At 42.3% G+C, this 20555-nt stretch overlaps 2 protein-coding genes across 6 annotated transcripts; one reads left to right on the forward strand and one right to left on the reverse strand.

Annotated features, from left to right (window-relative positions):
• The first annotated feature begins 2408 nt into the window (after positions 1-2408).
• Positions 2409-10786, forward strand: nrros (negative regulator of reactive oxygen species). Of its 2 annotated transcripts, XM_035618782.2 has the most exons (4): positions 2409-2794; positions 4136-4250; positions 4644-5824; positions 5992-6129. In XM_035618782.2, the coding sequence occupies exons 2-4, from the start codon at positions 4149-4151 to the stop codon at positions 6023-6025; spliced, it is 1317 nt and encodes a 438-aa protein (XP_035474675.2). In that variant the 5' UTR covers positions 2409-2794; positions 4136-4148; the 3' UTR covers positions 6026-6129. The 2 variants fall into 2 exon arrangements, with proteins under 2 accessions (XP_035474675.2, XP_035474674.1); XM_035618781.2 differs by having other exon boundaries at positions 2411-2794; positions 4644-10786.
• Positions 9928-19384, reverse strand: sh3glb1a (SH3-domain GRB2-like endophilin B1a). 4 transcript variants are annotated; one of them, XM_035618783.2, is made up of 10 exons: positions 19246-19384; positions 18173-18239; positions 17680-17821; positions 16913-17041; positions 16350-16483; positions 15855-15947; positions 13761-13850; positions 13111-13211; positions 12331-12565; positions 9928-11787 (listed from the first exon to the last, which is right to left on the reverse strand). In XM_035618783.2, exons 2-10 carry the CDS (start codon positions 18233-18235, stop codon positions 11680-11682), a joined length of 1095 nt encoding a protein of 364 aa, XP_035474676.1. In that variant the 5' UTR covers positions 18236-18239; positions 19246-19384; the 3' UTR covers positions 9928-11679. The 4 variants fall into 4 exon arrangements, with proteins under 4 accessions (XP_035474676.1, XP_035474678.1, XP_035474677.1 ...); XM_035618785.2 differs by lacking the exon at positions 19246-19384 and adding an exon at positions 19201-19219; XM_035618784.2 differs by lacking the exon at positions 19246-19384 and adding an exon at positions 19072-19090.
• Positions 19385-20555: the final 1171 nt, after the last annotated feature.

Consider the following 20555-nt stretch of genomic DNA (forward strand, 5'->3'; position numbering starts at 1 on the left):
GCGTTTGTGTTCATGTGCGCAGGGCACAGATGGTTTTATACCACAGCCTCTGTTTTATCTGCATATTCTCAGACGTCCAGTTAAGACTACGCGCTTCCAGCTCGTGCTACATGAATCTGAACTGAAAAACTCGTGACGATGTGAGCAAAGAGCTACAGAATGACTTGTTAGTCTGAGTAAAAATCATCCAAATGGCCCTGCTGCCATCTCACTGCGTTAAGTGTGACCTCTCGAGTCTATAAACAGCATATTGATGAGGTCTAGTAAAACCACATTTTGTGATTTGGAATTTGTCAAATAAAAACGAGGGATAAATCTATTTGGATTGTCTGGCAAAACACTTCAAAAAAGCTGTTTGTCTTGCCCATGAAAAGCTGAAGTATTTGAGATACATGGTTCTTATAGGTCAGCGATGACATGCATTTACAGTGGCTACAGTAGCTAGCACAGGCTATTGATCTGTGTGTGCGAGGGGGAGACTGCAGACACATTACCCAACATTCACATCAAACCGCTTCAGATACATTAGACTTTGCTCTTGCTGTAACAGCACACATCAGCCCGAGGTGAGTTAGCATGAAAAGTATATCAGGTCAAGGTCGAGGCTTCCATTCAGCCTTTAATATCCTGGGCTGCATCCGAATCACTGATGCACTGAGAGGGAACTATCGTCCTCCTGTTTGCACAAAGGACAGCTGACTTCCATTTCAGAGAACAAGAGGATATAACAACCAAATTTTAAACAGTTGGCATTAAAATTCAACTATTACTGGCAGACAAATAAATTGTTTGACAGACTATATCTTCCATCTAAAAATTGAATAATATTTGCAGGGAGTTAGACTAGATTCCAGTATCCGTTGCTGCCTGACAGTATATTCAAATACCTCATCTTAAATCCCTCTGAACACACAAACTAACCTTCCCAAACCTCTTCTGTTTTTTTAGGACTCATAAAACCTGTAATATATCCTCTTCCCACAAGAGGACAGTGATCATCTTCAACAACATGATGACACAGATATGTGCCTTGCACCACAGAAAGTCCTGGTCCTGTGCAGCGTGATATCTCAAGAGGACAGAGGTTTTCCACTTTACTCTTAATTCCAGATTTAGGCATGAAGCAAGTTTTTGGAAATCGTCTTTTCCTCAATCACCATGAAAGGTATGAGGGGTGACATGAATCATGTGTCTATATTCTGTTGTTAAGGAAACAGGTGAAAAGCTGAGATACTGAGAATTATTCTTGTTGAAAAAAAATAGTTCTTCACACCCTCACCCATGGGACTTAAAAATGCAAAGCAATTTTTCATAATTAACAATGAGGCCTCAAGTCCTGAACAGGGACACACTCAAAAAGCACTGCTCCATACTAGTGGACAAATCTCCACAGGGAACCTTTGTGAAAAATGATCCTTCAACTATCAACTATCCTTCCAGTTGCGGGTGCTTGCGCTTTTGATGTCATGTGCAGCCAGAGTTTGCGCAGTGGTCAAGGTCCCGCCGATACATGCACACGACCAATCGCGAGTCAGTCACAGCTGTCAATCATGGCGTTTCACCCGTTTTTACAGCATCAAATAACTAATTAAAACCAAACTTACAGGAAAATTGAACACTTGAACATACATCAGTGCAATAAGAACTACCTACAATGAAAATTGTTTTTTTAAAGTCATTCAAGGTGCACTTTGACTTTTCAGCCTGATCTATGACCCATCTGCTAACATGGAGGAGGCTTGGTTTGTGACAGTACTGCAGCCAGCCACAAGGGGCGATTAAAATAATAAGGCTTCCCTTTTGGGGGGCTGACATGTCGTCCATCTTTTTATAGGGTCTACGTATAAAACCTTGGAGAGGAGACCTAATGCTTGAGAAGGAGATATGCAGTAAATGTGCTCATTTTATCAACTTGAACAACCAACTGATGTTCTCCGTGAGGCCTTCCTGTTTTTACAGGAAGGACTAACCAACCAATCAACCCCCCAAGGACAGCACCATCACTTCCTATTTCCCAATTCCTTATTCTTGCCCCCTCCCCATGAGCGACTACAAAGTGGAAACAAGTTCAGAAATGGACTTAACCTAAAGACAAAATAAACCTAAAGTTGCAGCTGAACGAGAGAGAGAGAGAGAGAGAGAGAGAGAGAGAGAGAGAGAGAGAGAGAGAGAGAGGGGAAGAAGCCATAATCTAACTGAAAATAAAAAAATTATGACCCCCTCTGTAAATTACTGTATATGAACAGAGTGGGTTTTTTTGTGTGTGTGTGCGTGCGTGCGTGTGTGTGTATGTTTTGTAGTGGCTGTTGTAGCGAGAGGCCGAAAATCAGGCAGGAAGGGTGTGTGCGTTGAGTGGTTTCCTCTCTAGTTGGTTGACTAATCAGAGTGAGCTGAGGGTGTGAAGGATGTGTTCTCACTGGGTTTTTATGGTAGCAGTCATGTGCCTAAGCCTAGTTGTCTATACAACAATTCTGTAGTGGCATTGAGAGGTAAAAAAATCAAAAAAATCAAAAAAAAAATCAGCAGTGCTGGTTGAAAGCTGTTAAGCCTGCACTTGCCTTCCTGTGACCCTGGGCTTGAGAAGCTCTTTCTGATTGCAGCTTGTCCATGTGACTTGGTTTCCGTTGCCTGCCTGCTTCCGTGAATAGTAAAAAGAGGCATCAGTGGTTCAGTGAGAGCGGAGCAAGACAGCTGAACTTCACACACCAGAACCACTCGCAACAGCGAGTCAACCAGCGATATGGTCAGGGGATCAACCATCAGTGGCTTGGGAAATCTACACCTAACCACCAGCGTAAGTAAATGCACCATGCACTATTGTGGTACAGCTGCACAAATGCAGGCTGTCACATGCATGCTTTGTCTGAATGAAGAATTGAAACGTATTTTGTCTTTCGTCTGTTTGAGCAGGACACGTGACTGGATATGTTTGTGTCATTTAGTTTCAACAGCATTTTCTCACATGTAGATCAACTTCATCTCAAGATGATGACAGATTGTTGAAACAAAAGTAGCAAATTCATCCTGATTAATGTTATTGAATTGCTTGGTGTTGCATTTATACAATGTCTCTTGAATTATGGATTGCACACCATAGAAAACATTAATGACATGTTGTTATTTCAACTTAATAATGCTTTTAGTTTGAGTTTGTATCGTACAGTGTTATATGAATTTGTTTTTTATTCTGATGAATGGAATCCATTATCATAGATCCTGTGGTTTTCCTTTGAAACTTCATAAATTAAATTAACACTCATAAAAAATAGTATTCTGCAAAATGTGGGCGACTCTTCCCCAGGACACACAACATACTAAAGCTTCTGAATAGCGTCACAGAGATAAAATGTTTTTCTAGAAAATAAAAAATTAATTTTTCCCAAGGTAACAAAAATATAAAGACTTAACAAAAAAAAAGGAACTCAATATTCTTTGCGTATTGCCAGTGGTTAGAGATGAAATGAGTGAACTTGTAGGAAAATGTTCTCAAAATTAAACGTTATACTAAAGAGGGGGCATTCAATCTCAACAATCGGGGGACAATCATTTATCAAATTATTTAACTCCAACTTCACAGTGATGTCTTCCCACACTGTGTAGCCTCATCTACATTCAACAGAAACAAAATCTACATGTTGCGGACACGGACTACCTCCGGCTGAGACACATGAACTGCACACGCTATTCTTAAGTCATCATTAAAGCTCAGGCTATGGCAGGAAAAAATATTTGTTTAAAGCTACTGAAACGTGTTCCCTGTGACCAGATCATAAAAGCTTAAAATAGGAAAGAAAAAAAAAATTTAAATCTCACAATGTGAAAATATTTGTAAGGAATTTGCAATAAACCTGGGTTGAATGTAAACGTCTGTGCCCATCACCACTTTGACCTCCACACTTCAGTGTCTGATAATCCATTTACGATAGAGATGTTGACCGCCCTAGCTTTTCATGCGCAGAGGACATATTTCAAGACTTGGTGCTCGTTTCGTGATGCCAGACATCACATTTAAATCACAATGCGCAGGTATTTAGACGTTTTAAGGAAGACAATGTTAAATGGAAGAATTGAATGTAAAAGAATATTCCGTCATTCAGAGTCTTATATCTTTGTCCTTGTGTCATGTTGTCAACAGTAAAGATGTTAAAATGCCAGTCCACGGACTCACGCCCATCCTGCTGTGCTTGTTGCCCTTCTGGATTATCCCCACACCATCCTCGAGTCATCCACAGCTCAGCCAGTGTCGTCTGGTAAGTTGTCTCCCATTTACTCAGCTGGACACTGAGGATCAGTGTACAGAATAGAGGATTAGTGGTGGGAGGGAAGAAAAGTGCCCTCAAATTGACAAACTCAGAAGGACCATTTCGATAAAGAGGCTGTTTTTTGTTTGTTGTCTTCAGTTTGAAACCCAGGCCAGTGCATATGGTATGCACTGGTATTTCCCATTTTGCCCAGTTTTGGAAGTCAGTATCATTAAATATTTGAATTATTAGTCATCTTCACATTAACACAGCTCCATAAGGTCTACAGTATGTGTGTAAAGTTTATAGATCTTGAAATTGGATTTGAATTAACACTAACACACACACACACCTTATGTTCGTATTATGTATTTCAGCTGTGTACTCTCCTTTTCTCTGCAGATCCAAAGAACGGCTCTGTGCAACAATGCCAAGCTCAGCTCTGTGCCTACAGGATTACCACGCAACATAGAGGAGCTTCAGCTCAACTACAATCACATGCAAACACTACAGGACAACTCTCTGCTCCTTTACCCTTCACTGAACAGCCTGAGTTTAGCTTGTAACAATTTGGAGAAATTAGAATCGAACACTTTTCAAGACTCTAAGTGGTTAGAAAGCCTCAATTTGGCAAATAACAATCTTTATTTGGGTTACCAAGAAACCAGCCAAGCATTCAAGGAGCTAACTGGACTTAGAGGTCTGGATCTTTCTGAGAATAAACTTGACGATGAAATGGCCGCCACACTTCTACAAAATCTGACCTCTGTAGAGTACCTCAATCTTTCTGGAAACCTCTTGCAGAGACTGGATGAGACCTCGTTCAGGGACCTTCACCAGCTCAAAGAGCTCGACCTGCAGAGGAACATCATATTCGAGATCGATGGAGCCTTCGACAGCAATCCCAAGCTCCAGCGGCTCAACTTGGCCTTCAACGATCTTCCTTGCCTAACTGACTTCCACATGACCCAGCTGGTGGTTCTCAATGCCAGTCACAATTTCATCGACTGGTTCATCTCCAGACAAGACCTTAATGACACTTTCCAGCTAGAGACACTTGATCTTTCAGATAACACACTGCTCTTCTTCCCTTTCTTGCCCAACCACAGTCACCTACGTAACCTGTACCTGTCCCACAACAGCCTTAGGTTCTACGAGCGCTTAGCAGACAATGCCACATTCCCAAACTCCACGACAACTGTTGAGTTCTACAATCTAAAGAAATACAAAAGCAATGTGACCACTCAGTTGTGGGATGACGGTCTCCATGGTGACATCTCCTCTCTCGAGATTTTGGATCTAAGAGGAAACCAGGTGGAGTATTTCCCCCAAGGATTCATCCAGAAAATGCCTGCGCTCTCCAGGCTTCGAATGTGCACAAACTGTCTGGAATCCTTAAATCTAACTTCTGAACAGTTCTCTGGCAGCTTGTACGAGCTGGATGTCAGCAACAACAGGCTGAACCAGATTGTAGCAGATGAAGGAACACTGAGCACCCTTGGCAATCTGACATATTTTAACCTGAGTCTGAATGACCTTGCGTGGTTACCCTCGAGATTGTTTTCCTCACTGCCAAGTCTCAGGTCAGTGGATCTCAGCTATAACAAAATTGACATTTGTCACCCTGAAGAAGCTGAGATCAGTACAGATACTGTCTCAGCTTGTGTGGATTGGAGAAATGCTGTGTCCCTTGGGCAGCTTTACCTTAAAGGATGCAACATTGAATTAATTCCATCATCTGCATTCACAGGGTTGTCGTTGACGCATTTGGAACTGTCCGATAACACGGGACTCGTTGTCCAGCAATCAATACAAAGCCTCAGTGAAACTTTGCAGCATCTTGGTTTGGGACACACTCACACACAGGACTTGGATTTCTCCGGTTTCAAACGTCTGAAGTTTTTAAACATTTCAAGGAACTCTCTTGCCCATCTTCCCCCTTCACTCCTAAATCTTGACCTGAAAGTGCTTGACTTGAGGGACAACATACTGTCCACTATCCCCCAAGGTCTGGCTAACGCATTAGCTCCAAAACTTCACGTTGTTTTCCTCACAGGAAATCCGTTCAACTGCTGCCAAACAGAATGGTTCAGGACCTTTGAAACAACAAAGACCATCAATATGGTTGGACAATCAGACATAGAATGTGAAGATCCCGTCCGAACACAGAGACTGCTACACTTAGATTCATCTGTGTGTTTAGACAAAAGTGGGGAATCTATATTCTGGTACATTCTGCTTTTTGTACCCATATGTATTTCATTTATGGGCATTTCAGTCATTGTTTTTCTCACATTTAAGCCCACAATCCTACAAAAATCTATCAAAAAGAAGTGTCTGAAGCCTACATCTTACTGATACTTTAAGAACCAAAAACAAACCTGTAGTCTCAATAGTATCTTATTGAGCAATGTGACTGAATGTATTTTGGTAATAAATTGAATTCTTTGTAAAAGTGTCTCCATCAACTGAGGAGAAATTGTAAAAAGTGTGTAAACAACATGGTTGGTGAGGTTTTTAAATTGCTGTGGTTTGCTCATCGAAGTGCGGTGTGGGTTCTAATCCTGAGATCCTTATGAAAACTGTGTGTGTGTGTGTGTGTGTGTGTGTGTGTCAACATATGCAGAAGTAATGTGATGCAAGCTGTTGCTATAAGCAGCAGAGGAAACATGAAATTTCCTGTTTTGCTAAGATGTGCAGCAACTGCCCAGTTCTGTCTCTCGAGGAGGAGGGGTTTGAGATTTCCCTTCCATCTGTGACATTCAGATATAACATCGATATGAAATTTCAAGGTGTCAGTACTCCTGGGTAGTTAGTTTGGATCCATATATTGATGCTTGATAGTCTACTCAGTGCCCTTATAGGCCACCAAGTTTTAAGAAATATGTTCAAAGACTGACATAGGCATCAAACAGAGGACAATATCAGCAGTTTGTTGTATATGGCTTAATGACAATGCCTGGTTCTCCCTTAAAGTACGTGTGTGTGTGTGTGTGTGTGTGTGTGTAGTTGTTAAGAAGATAGAGGTCTGATTTGTATAAAGTTGTGCAGGGTGCAGGAGGCTTAACCAGAAAGTAACCAAAATACCGCTGCGGTGATGCTCAGGGTCATGGTGGTTGGAACGTAAAAAAAAAAGAGAAACTGGAGCGCAGCCTCACTTTTTAACATATCTTTTACATATCACACTCAGTCAAAGGGTCAAAATAGATTAGAGTGGGTCTTTGTTGTTTTTGTGCAGGCCAGGGAGACAACAAACAAATTCAAAAAGGAGAAACAAGGCAGCATTTTCTAAAAACCACTAACCACTATTCACTTATCAACAAGCAAAGTGAAGCGTGACTGTGCACACATCCTGCCCCTCTGGATGCACTGTGAATCTTAAAATGAGTGTAAGGCTACTTTGAAGCAAAACTACTTGTCGATGTTAAACTGAGGAAGCACTGCAATCAAGAGGTGGACCTGGAGTGGAGAAGTGCTGCTGCTACTAGCCCAACAAAACACATTCAACAGCCAAATCTCAGTGGGAAAGAGTGTTGCAGCCAAGAAATCATCATTTGCAGAAAGCATTTTGACAATGGTGACAAATTGTTGACCAAGGGGAATTTCATTAGATTACTCAACTGTATTAGGTCAGGAGTCAGCAGAGAGCTATATGAAATATAGGGCATTCACACAACACGGCAACCAAACTTTGTACAAAATTGAATTTAACACAGTGGGTGAATACACTAGATGCAATTGAAGTAAAACAGGTCACCACATATATACTTTGCGTGCATTATATTGCTGCCCTTTCAAGTTAGCAGCGTGCATTCACAGCACAGCAAACCTGCCAAACACACAGTGCTGCAGCCGACTTGTCTTAGTTAAGCAGTTTAGCTGTGGTTATAGGGCCAAATGTACAACCACAATACTCGCTATCAGGAGTGTGGAGAAGTCACATATGGCCTAAAGTGGTCAAATGAGATTCATTCGTGTACATGTGTGAGCTGCATATAGTATATGTGGATACATTACATTAGAAGTTGTCAGTGTCACGTGCACATTATGGGAATGACTCTCGTGTCGGACGCGATGTCTGCAGAGTCAGTTGATTACGAGCTGAATATTGTGATTCAGCGGATCATCTTGAGTGAGTCGGTTTGCCTCGGTGCAGTGTGGACTGCACAAAAACAGATATATGACATGGATTGTGTACGTTCTCAGCCGGACGTGCACACAGCGTCATGGTTTCTGACTTGACAGGTAGAAGTGGAGCTGCCGGAATTGAAACTTTCTGTTGAGACCATCCTCGGCAGGTGAATGGGAACCCTGTGTCGAGTGAGGCCTCAGACGGCAGATGTCAACAAGCATTTTCTGTGCAACATTTCTGTGTGAGAAAATAAGGACAGATGAAAGAGGAAGTGTTTGTCATCCGATGTGTGACTTGGTGAAGGCTTTACTTTATCTGACTGGGTGGGGTTAGGTCCGGAGAGATAACGACTAAGTGTCAGGACACTGTTCAGCTGTGGTCTCATGACGACTGAAGTTTGATCTCTCACTCTCTTTCTAGGTTTCAGACTTAATATGAATAAATTAAATTAAAAAAATTATTAAATTATTTCACAAGCTGTTAAGGTCAAAGGTGAGCTCTGAATGTCTCTGACGTTTCCCTCATGTGCTCGTGCTGGAAAAATGAAAAGTTGACATGCAGCTTCTCAGCGAGGCAGCACTTTGCAAAGCTCTACTTCCTCTTAACGCTTCCCGCATTCATGACAGGCGAGGCCGGGGCGTTCGGCACTGGACTTCCTGATTAGCCAGGAAGCGCTTCACAACAGTTGTTACATTTCTCAATAAAAGTCAATACTGAGATCTTACTGAAGGTCGTAACAGCTCATTGTATGAGGCTGTGGTCAGAGAGGGGGCCTCGTGGCACATGAGCTCAGGCAAACAAAATATTATTGCATATACATCTAAACAGTGCAGTACCCTTTAAAATTAGGACATTTGATCAAAGTGGGTCAGTGATATTTTAAAGACATTTGTTTTTGGTCCACAGCTGCTCAAACTGCAGCACAGGGCTCCTGCGGAAGCTGTGATAAGTCACAGGGGAACAGAGTCGGGTCCTAAAGTAATACTATTTGTCATGATAGTAGACTTTACTGTATGTAGCATTCTCTGACATGTCTTTATACAGTATTTAGGAGGAAAAAAAAGGGTTGTGGATTGTTTGGGCATGGAGCACGGCAGTGCTTGTGTTAATTGAACTCGTCCCCGAGTCTCGTCTGTTCAAAGTATTTACATCACTGACACTTAATCCAAAAAATTAGTTTTAAATCTTGGTATTTTGGACACCAGATGTGTGCCCTCTATCTAAATACATAAGGTCTGTCATGTTTTGTAATTTAATTATTTTATCTTTTCATTTGTTTCTTTCATTTTTTCGTGGTTTTGGTCTTGAGAACTGCTCATGCTCTAGAAACATGTGAAAGTATCATCATCACTTTTCAGTGTCTGTCTCACACGATTCTGCCAAATTACTTTGTCTTGTATGAATCTCTCTGGTATGAACCAGCAAAGACTCCATGTGAATGTCACAGTAGAGACACACTGATCATGATGCCTGTTCTGCCCTCCAGTGGTTCAGACAGGAAAACTCAAGGGGATGCATTGAAACTCCATATGCATCGACACAAACAAATTGTGATAAAAGTGATATTGTTTTTTTTATTTAAATTCACCATACTGCATATTTATTTTACATTATATGCTTATCAGTTCCACACAAAACAAAAAGCAGCTGTATAGCAATTACTTAAATCTCCCAGAATGTAACAGGATTCTTTCTTTCTTTTTTTAAATCATAGACTGCATATAAAAACTGCTTGACATGGAGGTTTGGGGGAAACTGATGAAATGATATACGATGATGACAGTCTAAGTCTTTTGGGCCTTTTCTTAATTTAGAGTAAACACTACGTCGAACAAAACCTGAGGCAGTGAACATATCACAAATTGTGTATTTATGTAATAGCTGATAAACGTCCAAAAGAAATGTTGAAATGCTGGTTTCCAGATACTAAGAACGGAGACTTGGCTGAGTCTCAATACTGTTGGTGTGGCTGCAAATAGCAAAGACCGATTGACTGTGACATGCACTTAATATCATGTTTGACATGTGACTTTCATAACTGTGTGTTGGCTACTGGAACAGTGTATGACTCACTGTACAGTAAGGCTCCAAGTGAATAAAGCTGACAAACAACACATACGATAATGTAAAAAAAGAAAAACAAAATCATACGTAGGATAACCATAAGAGCCACTGCACCATGCAATTATCAATAATAAGACTTTAAAAACAATACACATCACACTATACTTCAAACTGATGAGCATTTTTTGCCATTACAATTTACCTACTGTTCCACTACTTGGAAAAAAAGAACATCATATATATTTTGTAAACAAAAACATTTTTTAAAAGTTACAGTTTGGGAGATGCTCTGGTACATATTGAAGACTGCATGGCATCGAACACAAAGGCATGGAAGCAGGTTTTTTTTTTTAAAATGTACTGCAATCGCATACAAACACTTTCAGGGAACGGGTCCAGTTCCTTTCCCGTCACTAAGATTTAGTCAATCCAGCTTAAGTCCTCTAAAAGTGGGACTCATTTAAGGGGTGGGCGACCTGACGATCTTAATTATGTATATGATCTACTTTTCAGAGGAATCGTATAGATCGCGGGGAAGGGTCTGCAGCACTGCGGAGAACACGGATACCGTAATGACTCTAACACAAGACAGTCTTGTTACAGAAAACTGCGCGTCCAAGCATTACAACCAACAGATTTTACATTTTTATGTTGCTAGGCTAGCGAGTGTTTTGGAGTCTGTCAATGTATGTCTTTCAATGTTAATCAGCCATAAACGTGTTTGTTTGGTCCAGTTCAACACGCCGGAGTCTGTGACGACAGCTGCACAACAGGAAATAAATTGGTGACGAGTAAAAAAGAGAACTGAAGGTCTCCACTGCAGAAATTAACCAGAGAGAAGTAATCTAGACTGTAGATTGTAGAGTAATGTATTTGCTTCCGCAAAACATATGGATACGTAATCCACTTCAGCATTGCAGACAGCATAACCATATGATCACTGCATCACTGTGGAAGATTAAGTATTGTGCTGGTGGTACTATATTTTCTTTTCATTTGTCTTTTTCTGACATAAGACACTCATTTGTTTTGGATAGCCTAGATAGTGAGAATAATCTTGATTCAGATCATGGATCGTGATTCTATCCCAAAAGATCGCCACATGATCTTTTGGCCGGACCGCCCACCCCTACTCCGTCTTCTTTTCATACGAATAAAAACTCATTGTAAAATGACTGAAATGGAAGAGAAGGTGAGGCCTGTCTCTGCAACACTATATAAATATGGGATTACTACTTGAGCTCAGTTAAGCAGCTCCAGGTAGGTGATTGGCACTTTGCCCTTCTGGCTGCCTCGTTCCCCCATCAGCCAGTCTGAGTCCATGCCCGGGACGCTGCTGACCATGATCACCTGGAACGACAGAGTGTTTATTGTACCAAGTTATCATTTTAAGGCTTGTATTTAAAAATGTAATGTATCATCTTTTTTCAAAGTCAAATTCATGTCAAGGCAAATAACTGACAAAGTTAGTCTATAAAGCGCCGTTCTTCAACTTCATAACCAAATTTCTATCCTGTTATTATCAAAGTGGGCTCACGAAATGTGAGTGCAGACTGGAAAAGATTTCTGAAAGTGTGTATTTGAGTGACTGGGCTAATGCTGGCTCATCTTTAGTCAACCACAGGCTTGTCAGTTGAAAACTTTGCAAGAAAGGAAGGGGGCTTATGTTCCACTGTACAGGAACTGCTCCTGTGCTGCTACAGGGAAACAGGACGCTCGGGGAAAACTGAGAAACAAATCAATTTCCATTTGGGATAAAATTAGGTTTCCTAATGCTGCTATCCGATATATAATACTATCCTGCAGTAAAAATATGACAGAAATCATCCTTAAATTTGGTTTGATTTCCCTGTCTGGATAGTTAGAGGAGAGGAGCTCTTGTGTCAGGCTCACCTCATCAGCCAGCAGAGAAAGCTCGCTGCTGCTGGCAGCGTCGTAGTCGTAAAGGACTCTGGCTTTGCGGCTGCCGTTGGAGCTACGCAATTCATTAAATCCGCCCGACGCCGTAGAGCTGCCGTGGCCCGCGGACACACTGGGCAGTGAGGCTGACACCGGGATGGTGGGCACCGAGATGCTGGCCCCGCCCGACACTGAAGACTGGTTGTTGTTGGAGAATGATGAGGGGAAACTGGAGGGAGGGAGAGGATGATGCAGAGCTAGGTGGTAAGATGTTCTTCAGTATTGGCGTCAGCAGGTACACTGTACAGTATCCCTCCCCATAAGTATTTGCCTACAGCAAACTTCTCCATGGATTCATCATTTTCCTTTCAACTGAAAGGTGGACATTTTGAGTAACCCCACATGAATTTACACAGCTTTAATTTATTACACAAATGATCAGAACTTTCGTCAAACCCCTTTTTTCCCCCGGTAAAGGACTTCAAAAGGTGAGACAGGATGGATAATAAACCATTATAGAAGCAAAAATAACAACTTACATGTGTGAACATGTGTTAAGTGTGTTAATAGTCCTTTTGAAATGAATAAGGACTTAATGTAGGTTAGGTTTGAAGGATTCAGGTGAGGGTTGCGTGACCCCTGACCCCCTCCTCCAGGGAATCTTGTGTCTGAGAAACAGCTTTTTTGAGTGCTAGTAAAAACTGCCAGCTCATGTTTTGTAATACTAGTCAGTAAGACATGACGGTGTTAAGGAGCTAGTCGCGTTTATTTCACCTGCCCAGCTGCTTTTGGAGATCCACCATGTACTGGTAACACTGTGCGTAGTATGTAGTCTGGGCCTCCACAAAGTCATTCAAGCAGCGTAGGTGGTGTGCCTGCAAATGCACGAGCAGAGATGTATGAATTATACATATATTCATTTTGTGTTTAACCAAAGTACCACCAGAGACTGAATTCAACAGATATCTTTGCATTAGTATTTTTATTCCCTGAGGTTTCATTTGTAAGACAGACATGTTTCTATATCTAATATGGGTGATGTAATCAATATATCAATGAGACATCAGCTAGCCTGGTAATTCATGAATATAAGGCTCTGACCATACATATTTATACAAACATAGACCTTCTACGTCTAAGTAAATAAGCACATTTACAAAGAAATATTGAACCACTCCTTTTAGTCCGTATCAATATCATGATGGTCCAGAACAAACTGCAGAAGTATTTTCATTTAAAAAAAAAAAAAAAAAAAAAAAAAAAAAATTGGTGCTGTCAAAACTGAGCTGCACTCAACATCCATTGGTTTAATTTGCTAAATGACTGAATGACGATTAGGATGGAAGCCTGAGAGAGAGAGAGAGAGAGAGAGGATGGTATTCAACACCATATGTGAACATGTGAAGCTGCGCTGGGCTACATACATGAGTGCTGCTGACGCCCTCCAACAGCAGCCGGGTGATCTCTGCCTGCCGGTCGAACTCACTCTGGGTCATCCTCAACTCCTGCTCTGCCTGGGAGATATGAAACAAGACAACCTGATTCTAACAGACAGGCATCACGTGTCTGGAGTGGAGAGAACTCTACAAGCAAAGTATTTTTACCAATTCTGTGAATAAAGTATGACATGATGTGGAAGTCGGAGGCAGCAAAAAACAAAGAACAATCACGCATAAACAAAGACAGACATAACCGGAGAACTTTTGAGATGGGACAAACAGGGAGGAGAACACAACAACTGAACATGAACATGAAGTTTCCTTTTCCTCATACTGAGCCAAAGGATTCAATATGAGAACTGGTGAACAATGGCTTGTTGTGACTTGATAAATATAAAGGTCCGGAGCGGAGAGTGACAGGAACAATGTCCTCACTGTCCTGAGCTGCTGACAGTTTACATCAGAGAGAGGCGAGGACGAGGAGAGAGTTTACACAGAGGTTGGTTCTCGTAGGACATTTTTTTATCAAAAGATCTGACAGTGTGTGTCATGTAGGAGACAGAGACAGCTGCTGACACTAACATCAGGGTGTGTGTGTGTGTGTATGAGTGTATGTGTTTCAAAGATGGCTTCAACATTCCACTTACCTCTGTCACTTCCTCTGCTCACATCTGCTGCTTTGCATTTTGAAAACAGTGACACAGTAGTTAAGAGCTACAGCTGCTGAACAGCCAGCCAACACAACACATCCTAAAACTCTTTGTCTGTGTGTATGTGTATGTGTGTGTGTGTGTGTGTGTGTGTGTGTGTGTGTGGCATGCTCTGACAACACCACAATTTAGAGGAGGTGGCAGGACTGGAACAATGTAGTACACAAAACATTTCTCATGCTCAGCTTTCACACAAATCAGCCTCAGATCCTTCAAACAAAGATTAGAGCACAATTGGTTTTAACCAGCAGAAACTGCTGTTTACACGTTTCTGTATTTAGGTGACAGGTTTCCCTTTCATGAGTGAGTGTGTTTTCTCAGATACTGTTGACAGAACAAGAGTTTAATGAACTGTCGGACTGCAGGGAAAACTCAGCTTTGAATGTGCCATAAGATAATAATGGTTCTTTAGGAGTGATAGAATATAAGCTCATTGGGTCTCTGCTCATTTTTTTTCTTCCTGTCATTCCTGTGGTTGCTCTTAATATTTAAACTTATAAATGTCTATTATTTGTCTTCTTACTCTCTTTGCTACCATTGTGCCTTTAACTAAATTTGTACAGAACTTTGATCAACTCTGGTTGTTTTATACTGGTTGTTACATGCTTTATAAATATACTTTATACTTGAAAAACTGCTCAAAAGCCACATGCTGTGAAGACTGCAGCCAAATAGCTTTGCTGGGATGTTTCCCTGTGTTTTAATGTCCATCCCTGGCTTTGATAATACATTAAACATTGGGCTGAGGAATATCAGCTCAGCTCTTTTTCTAACCCATTTTGGAAAGGAATGATAAATACTGAGGTATCATGTTCAGACATAGTTAAGAGTGGAATATCTATGGCCGACTACGTGCAACTAGTCAGACTATCAAGACTATTTAAATGCCATTTAGAGTCAAATGTTGGATTCGTTTTAAGTACACACAGGTAATTAAAAACTGGCGGTTCAGCATCCTGAAATGCTGCACTTCAAGATGTTTAAAGGCCTAAAGCTCCCACTTGGTGCTAATGTTTTACCAAAACTGATGGTTCTTCGTCAGATGAAACACACCACATTGCAAAACAAAGCGAAACACAAAGACACAAACAAAAATGCAGAAAAGTGGACATCACCACAACTGTCCGGAAAAGAGGAAATCGCTCATGTGACTGTGTTGAAGTCCCCAGAGATTAAATGGTAAGTTTTATGTTGAGTAACTTGGTGTGTCATATCTCAGACAGAGGAAAAGAGGATGTGCCCAACAGCTTTTGTACCTCTGAAAAGAAGTTGGCTAATGGTTTTAGAGAAAGCAGAATTCACCAAACCTTGTCATTAATAACTAAAAAATACACAGAGGTGCAAATAATTAGTGTGTTTGTACACGTACCACAGCTCTCGCATCAGCCATCCTGGCTTTCTTTAGCTTGGTCTTGGCTGCATCTAGATCCAGGCGTTTGACCTGCAGCAACTTTCTTTCTTTCTGGATACAAATCAAAGCACAATGAGACAGAACTCTTTGCTCCAGGCAACAAATATTGTCACACTTTGCAAGCAAATGAGACCAGACACCGAAATGTGGAATTAACACTCATTTTCAAAATGACATCATCATTAGGCACAGGAGCAGTTATAGATGGGAATGATCTGAGGGAGGTTTTAATGATCAGAGTCCGGGACATGGGCAAAGGGCCCAAATGTGTAAGTGTTTCTACACATAAGAGATTTCTAGACTGAACTGGATTGTGTACATAGTTCAGTGTGATATCTGATTACTGTAGTGGCAGTAGGGGTCTGTGAGTATTGTGAATCAGTTCCCAATAAAAGTTCAAGGTCAGTGAAAAGTGAAACAGATTCACAACATGTGGTCATGAGTCCGACTCACCAGGATGGTTTTGAAGTCGCCCTCTAGAAAGTTTCTGAAAGGTGTCAGGAAGTTGATGGCAGCACTTTGGATGAGCTCCCGCTCTGCCCCACCGATCTGTTTCTCCGTCTCACCACATTTTATCAGAGCATTTCCTGAAACGGTCAGCAGCAAAAACAAAACGTCATGCCCAGGGACGACACCGGACAGGAGACTGTTCAGTAGCAAGAGTCTCCTCTGAACAGTACATAAGTGCAAGAAGCTGCTGTTAAAATGTTCCCTCATGCTGACAAATGACCAGTTCTTATGCAAGCTCACCCAACAATAAACAATTCTTCAATTTTCAGCCATTTGATTTGTTCTATCAATCGATACATATTAAAGTAGCTCTGACTCGTGCGATCACAGTTTTGCCAGCCATGTTCCTAGTAGTCTTTGTAGATTTAAAAAATACATTTTACACCGGACTCAGCAACATAACCCTCACAAAGAGAGAGGGTAATAGCCACATTTACAAAGTTCAGCATGGGGTCTAAGGTTCATTCAATTCCTGGTACGTCAAAGCGGCTCAGTGTGTCACTCACCGTAGGCAGTCCCAGGACCAAATTCGTTTCCCGAGTCAATCATGGAATGGCCCAGCAGCTCATGGTTGTTCATTCGCGTCGGGACTTTTTTCTCCAGTTTCTCGTACACAAATTCTTCAAGCCGGACATCTGCGGGTTGCAACAAGGAAACTCAATTACAAGGTCACAAGACTACAGTGGGGGAGCCAAACACAGTCGCCGACATTAGGCCGGCGAGTCCATTCAGGGGCTTGCATAACATGATAAAACAAATTCTCGGTCACGCCTGGTGGGATTTATTTCACCATAAACACATCACGTGAGAAGGACAGCATGTCTACTGTAAAGGCGACAAAGTAAAACAAAGAAAGTTTGCTTTAACTAAGACGATTAAATGAGCCTCTGTCTGTTTGTTGTGCATCGTATGGCATCATCATGTGAGCCCAGGAGGACTGCACACACACCCTGCCTCCTGACATGTTTAACAAGTACTTTTATGTGGCCCATGTTACTAACAATTCTTTTTTAGGACACCGATCTGCTTTCCAGTGCAGCATCTACTGTCTGCAAAAAGCCAAACGTAATTTCATGAACTAATGGACACATAATAGCTGATTTCCTAATGCTGGGTTGCTATGGTAATGTCTAGGTGGATCGGTGGATCTTATGATGCATCAAGTTGACAGCTCTGTAAATGGGGTTTGGTGTCTGTCCCTGCAACACAGCCTGTACGTGCCCCGAGGGGGTCCAGTGTGTGAGCATGCAGTCCTCTAGGAGTGTGGTCTTACTCGGGTTGGGCTGCAGCAGGACCTCGGTCTGCTTCATGATCCTCTCCGTCCATTGCTTGGTGCCCTCTGCTCGGACCAGCAGGTTCTCCAGATGGGCGTCCAACTCGGTCTTCTCCGCCTGGCCAAGCTTCTCCTCTGTGAACTGACACAGGACACGTTCGGTCACAGTGGGAACACTGGCTAACAGTGGGGTTAGCCTATTCACGGACGTTGTCCGGCCGGCTGCTGCTGCTGCTGCTGCTGCTTCCTGCGGCCTGCTTCGAAATGATGCGACGAACAACTACAACACACACTAACATGTGTCACCTTTTAGCAACACTCTATACCGTGAAGATGTCTCGCACAGCGGGGGGTGTTTTCCGATAATAGGCGACACCACGGCAGACACGGTAACGTTAGCTGTTCGGCTAGCGGACGAGCTAACGCCACCTAAGCTAGCAGCTAGCGTTGGCTAGCCCCAACCCTCCGCGAACATTAGCGGTTATGTACGCACCTGCACCGCGCGGCTCAGGAAGGTACCGGCGTCCGCGGCTAACCGCTTAACGTTGAAGTCCATGGCACTGCAGGGGGGGGGAGGGGGGGAACAAACACTTCAGCAGCGAGCCTATCTCACAGCTCGACGGCCATCCCCGCAGAAAATGCTAGTGAAACAGCCTTTAGTTGGAGGTTCCACCCAGCTGTTCCCGCGAAGATAGTACACAGACAAGATAGTTCACGTCTCCGCCACGCTCCGGCGGCTGTGAGGCAGAACCACACGACCTCGACCGGACGGTAGACACGGTGACATTCATTACAAAGTTGTATTCATACAACATTGAAGAGCAGGGAACTCAAGTTTCGCCGTTCATTTCAGCCAACTAGACTGAAAACGGCGCGTGTTTGGTTTTCTCTGTCGGTTTGTGTGTCAAAGCGAAGACGGTAGTCGGTTGGGGATACTCCTCTTGCTCCACTTTGGTCCCAGCGGTGTATTCCAGAAAGCAGGTTTAACAAACTCTGAACTCTGAGTGGACGAACCCTGAGACGGGAAACAGCTGTTCTGCGTTAGTTAGAGCAACTCTGAGTATGTTCACTCCGAGTAATGCGAGTCGTAACGAACCACCATCAAGCCATCATCGATGGAGCGCCGAGAGTACCAGTCACCATGACAACCGGGGTGGAGGAAAATGAGCACATTCTGAGAAAGCGGTGCGTCACAGCTGCAGCTGCAAAGTAAGTATCAGTGGCTATTTCAACTTGTTGTATAGAGAAAACGCAAAAAAAAAATCTAAAGGAAATGTAAAAAATTTGCTCTGGTCAGAGAGAATGTCCATGACGTTCTCGAGCCAAATGTTAGGCTGGAGAATATCGTTCAGATATGTGATAGATTGTGTTGAGGAGTAGTCGTTAACTGACCTAAAGTTCAAGTTCACTCTTTTTCTGGAATGAAAAAAAACATATTATCCTGCTTCTCGGGACTAATAAACTCATACACCCCAGTAATCATTTGTGGCATTCAAGAGAGACATGTCGTAATTATCTCACCAACCCAGCAGGGGCCTGTTTCAGAACTCTAAGTTTGAACCTGACCTCTGGCTTGACTAACGCTGAGCTTTTTTCGGTTTCAGAACAGAGGCCTTTACTCCAAAGCAGGATTTGTTGTTATCGAGGTATCTTCAGGTTTAAGTCTAGGCTTTCCGTCCTACAAAGTTGGTTCTAACCAAAATAAATCACCATGGGAACTCATGCTGAACGTCTAACTTGCTCCAGAGCAGGTTTAGTTCGAGATAAGAGATCAAAGTCAGTCACCATCCAATCTACCGACCAATCAGAACACTGGAAATCCAGAGTCACCTTTCTACGGGATCCTGACTGGGACAAAAGAGTTGAGGGTAACGTGTCAAATAATAAAGCGCAGCAGATAGTGAGCTCAACAGTGACCACCCACTTTTACAATGACTCTGGTTCCACAATTGAAATTCCGATTCACTCAATCTGTTGACGTTTCATAAAATCCTCATATAAAGAGTTAATCTCCTGGATCCAAGCCAATAAACCTCAATATGAATCGTTACCATAAAAACATTTTAGAAAAACGGAAAAAAGGCAAAGGTACAAGACTGTGTAGTAATTATTTTTAGTGAAGTAACTACTCATCCCATTGCACAAACATAATGCAGGTTTGGTGCACAGGGGCATAAAACCTCCACAGATCGTGTTACACTTTGCTTAGTTTTTGATCTGAAATATTTTTTGACTTGTTTGTACTGATGAGTTACACTGACACAATGAATATAATATTTCCACAGCATAATATCTTTTGCAACCGTGTCCTCTCTCTCCGCAAACGTCCTGAGGAAGTGGACTTGGAAAAACAAAAACACGCTTCGTGTCTGGTTGTCATTATGCCAGACAGCAGCTGATACCTGCTGTGTGGGAGGAAGCCAGGCAGAGAGAAAAATCAAATGACTTTTCCTCAGTGAGCTCTGCAAACTCATGTCAGGTCAGCTGACCACATGAGGCTTTTTCCCTGTCACACACATCATTTCTCAGTTCTCAGCCAAGATGACACGTACGTCCAAAGACGCTCATGTACATTGTTTAAATAAGTGTGGACTCCTGTTTATTACTTTCAACAAGTCACATTCTAAAAGCAACTGAGGGACACCAGCAGTAGCCTGCACGCTGCATCTTCATAACCACACTGTGTCAAAGATATTAAGGCTCTGGCTGCTTTACACTTGGCCGACTGTCAGAATTGTTGGGGCGGGTGCTTTCATACACATAAATGTGGAAGTCAGCACTTTTCAGAAGGCAGAACAGCTCCTTTGAGGAAGGAATATGTTGCCGAAGTGCATCTGTATCTGCTCTTTCACTTCACAATAACACAAAGTACTCAG

Source organism: Scophthalmus maximus, chromosome 21, assembly GCF_022379125.1.
Source record: "Scophthalmus maximus strain ysfricsl-2021 chromosome 21, ASM2237912v1, whole genome shotgun sequence".
Classification (NCBI taxonomy): Eukaryota; Metazoa; Chordata; class Actinopteri; order Pleuronectiformes; family Scophthalmidae; genus Scophthalmus; species Scophthalmus maximus.

Bases quoted from the DNA above. Each gene is read 5' to 3' on its own strand.
- nrros (XM_035618781.2), top strand. From the start codon at position 4,149: ATGCCAGTCCACGGACTCACGCCCATCCTGCTGTGCTTGTTGCCCTTC. The intron at 4,251-4,643 runs GTAAGTTGTCTC...TTTTCTCTGCAG, and splicing joins AGCTCAGCCAGTGTCGTCTG to ATCCAAAGAACGGCTCTGTG.
- sh3glb1a (XM_035618783.2), bottom strand. From the start codon at position 18,235: ATGGACTTCAACGTTAAGCGGTTAGCCGCGGACGCCGGTACCTTCCTG. The intron at 15,948-16,349 runs GTGAGTCGGACT...ATTTGTATCCAG, and splicing joins GCGACTTCAAAACCATCCTG to AAAGAAAGAAAGTTGCTGCA. The intron at 11,788-12,330 runs GTGAGCCTGACA...CTGTCGTTCCAG, and splicing joins TTTCTCTGCTGGCTGATGAG to GTGATCATGGTCAGCAGCGT.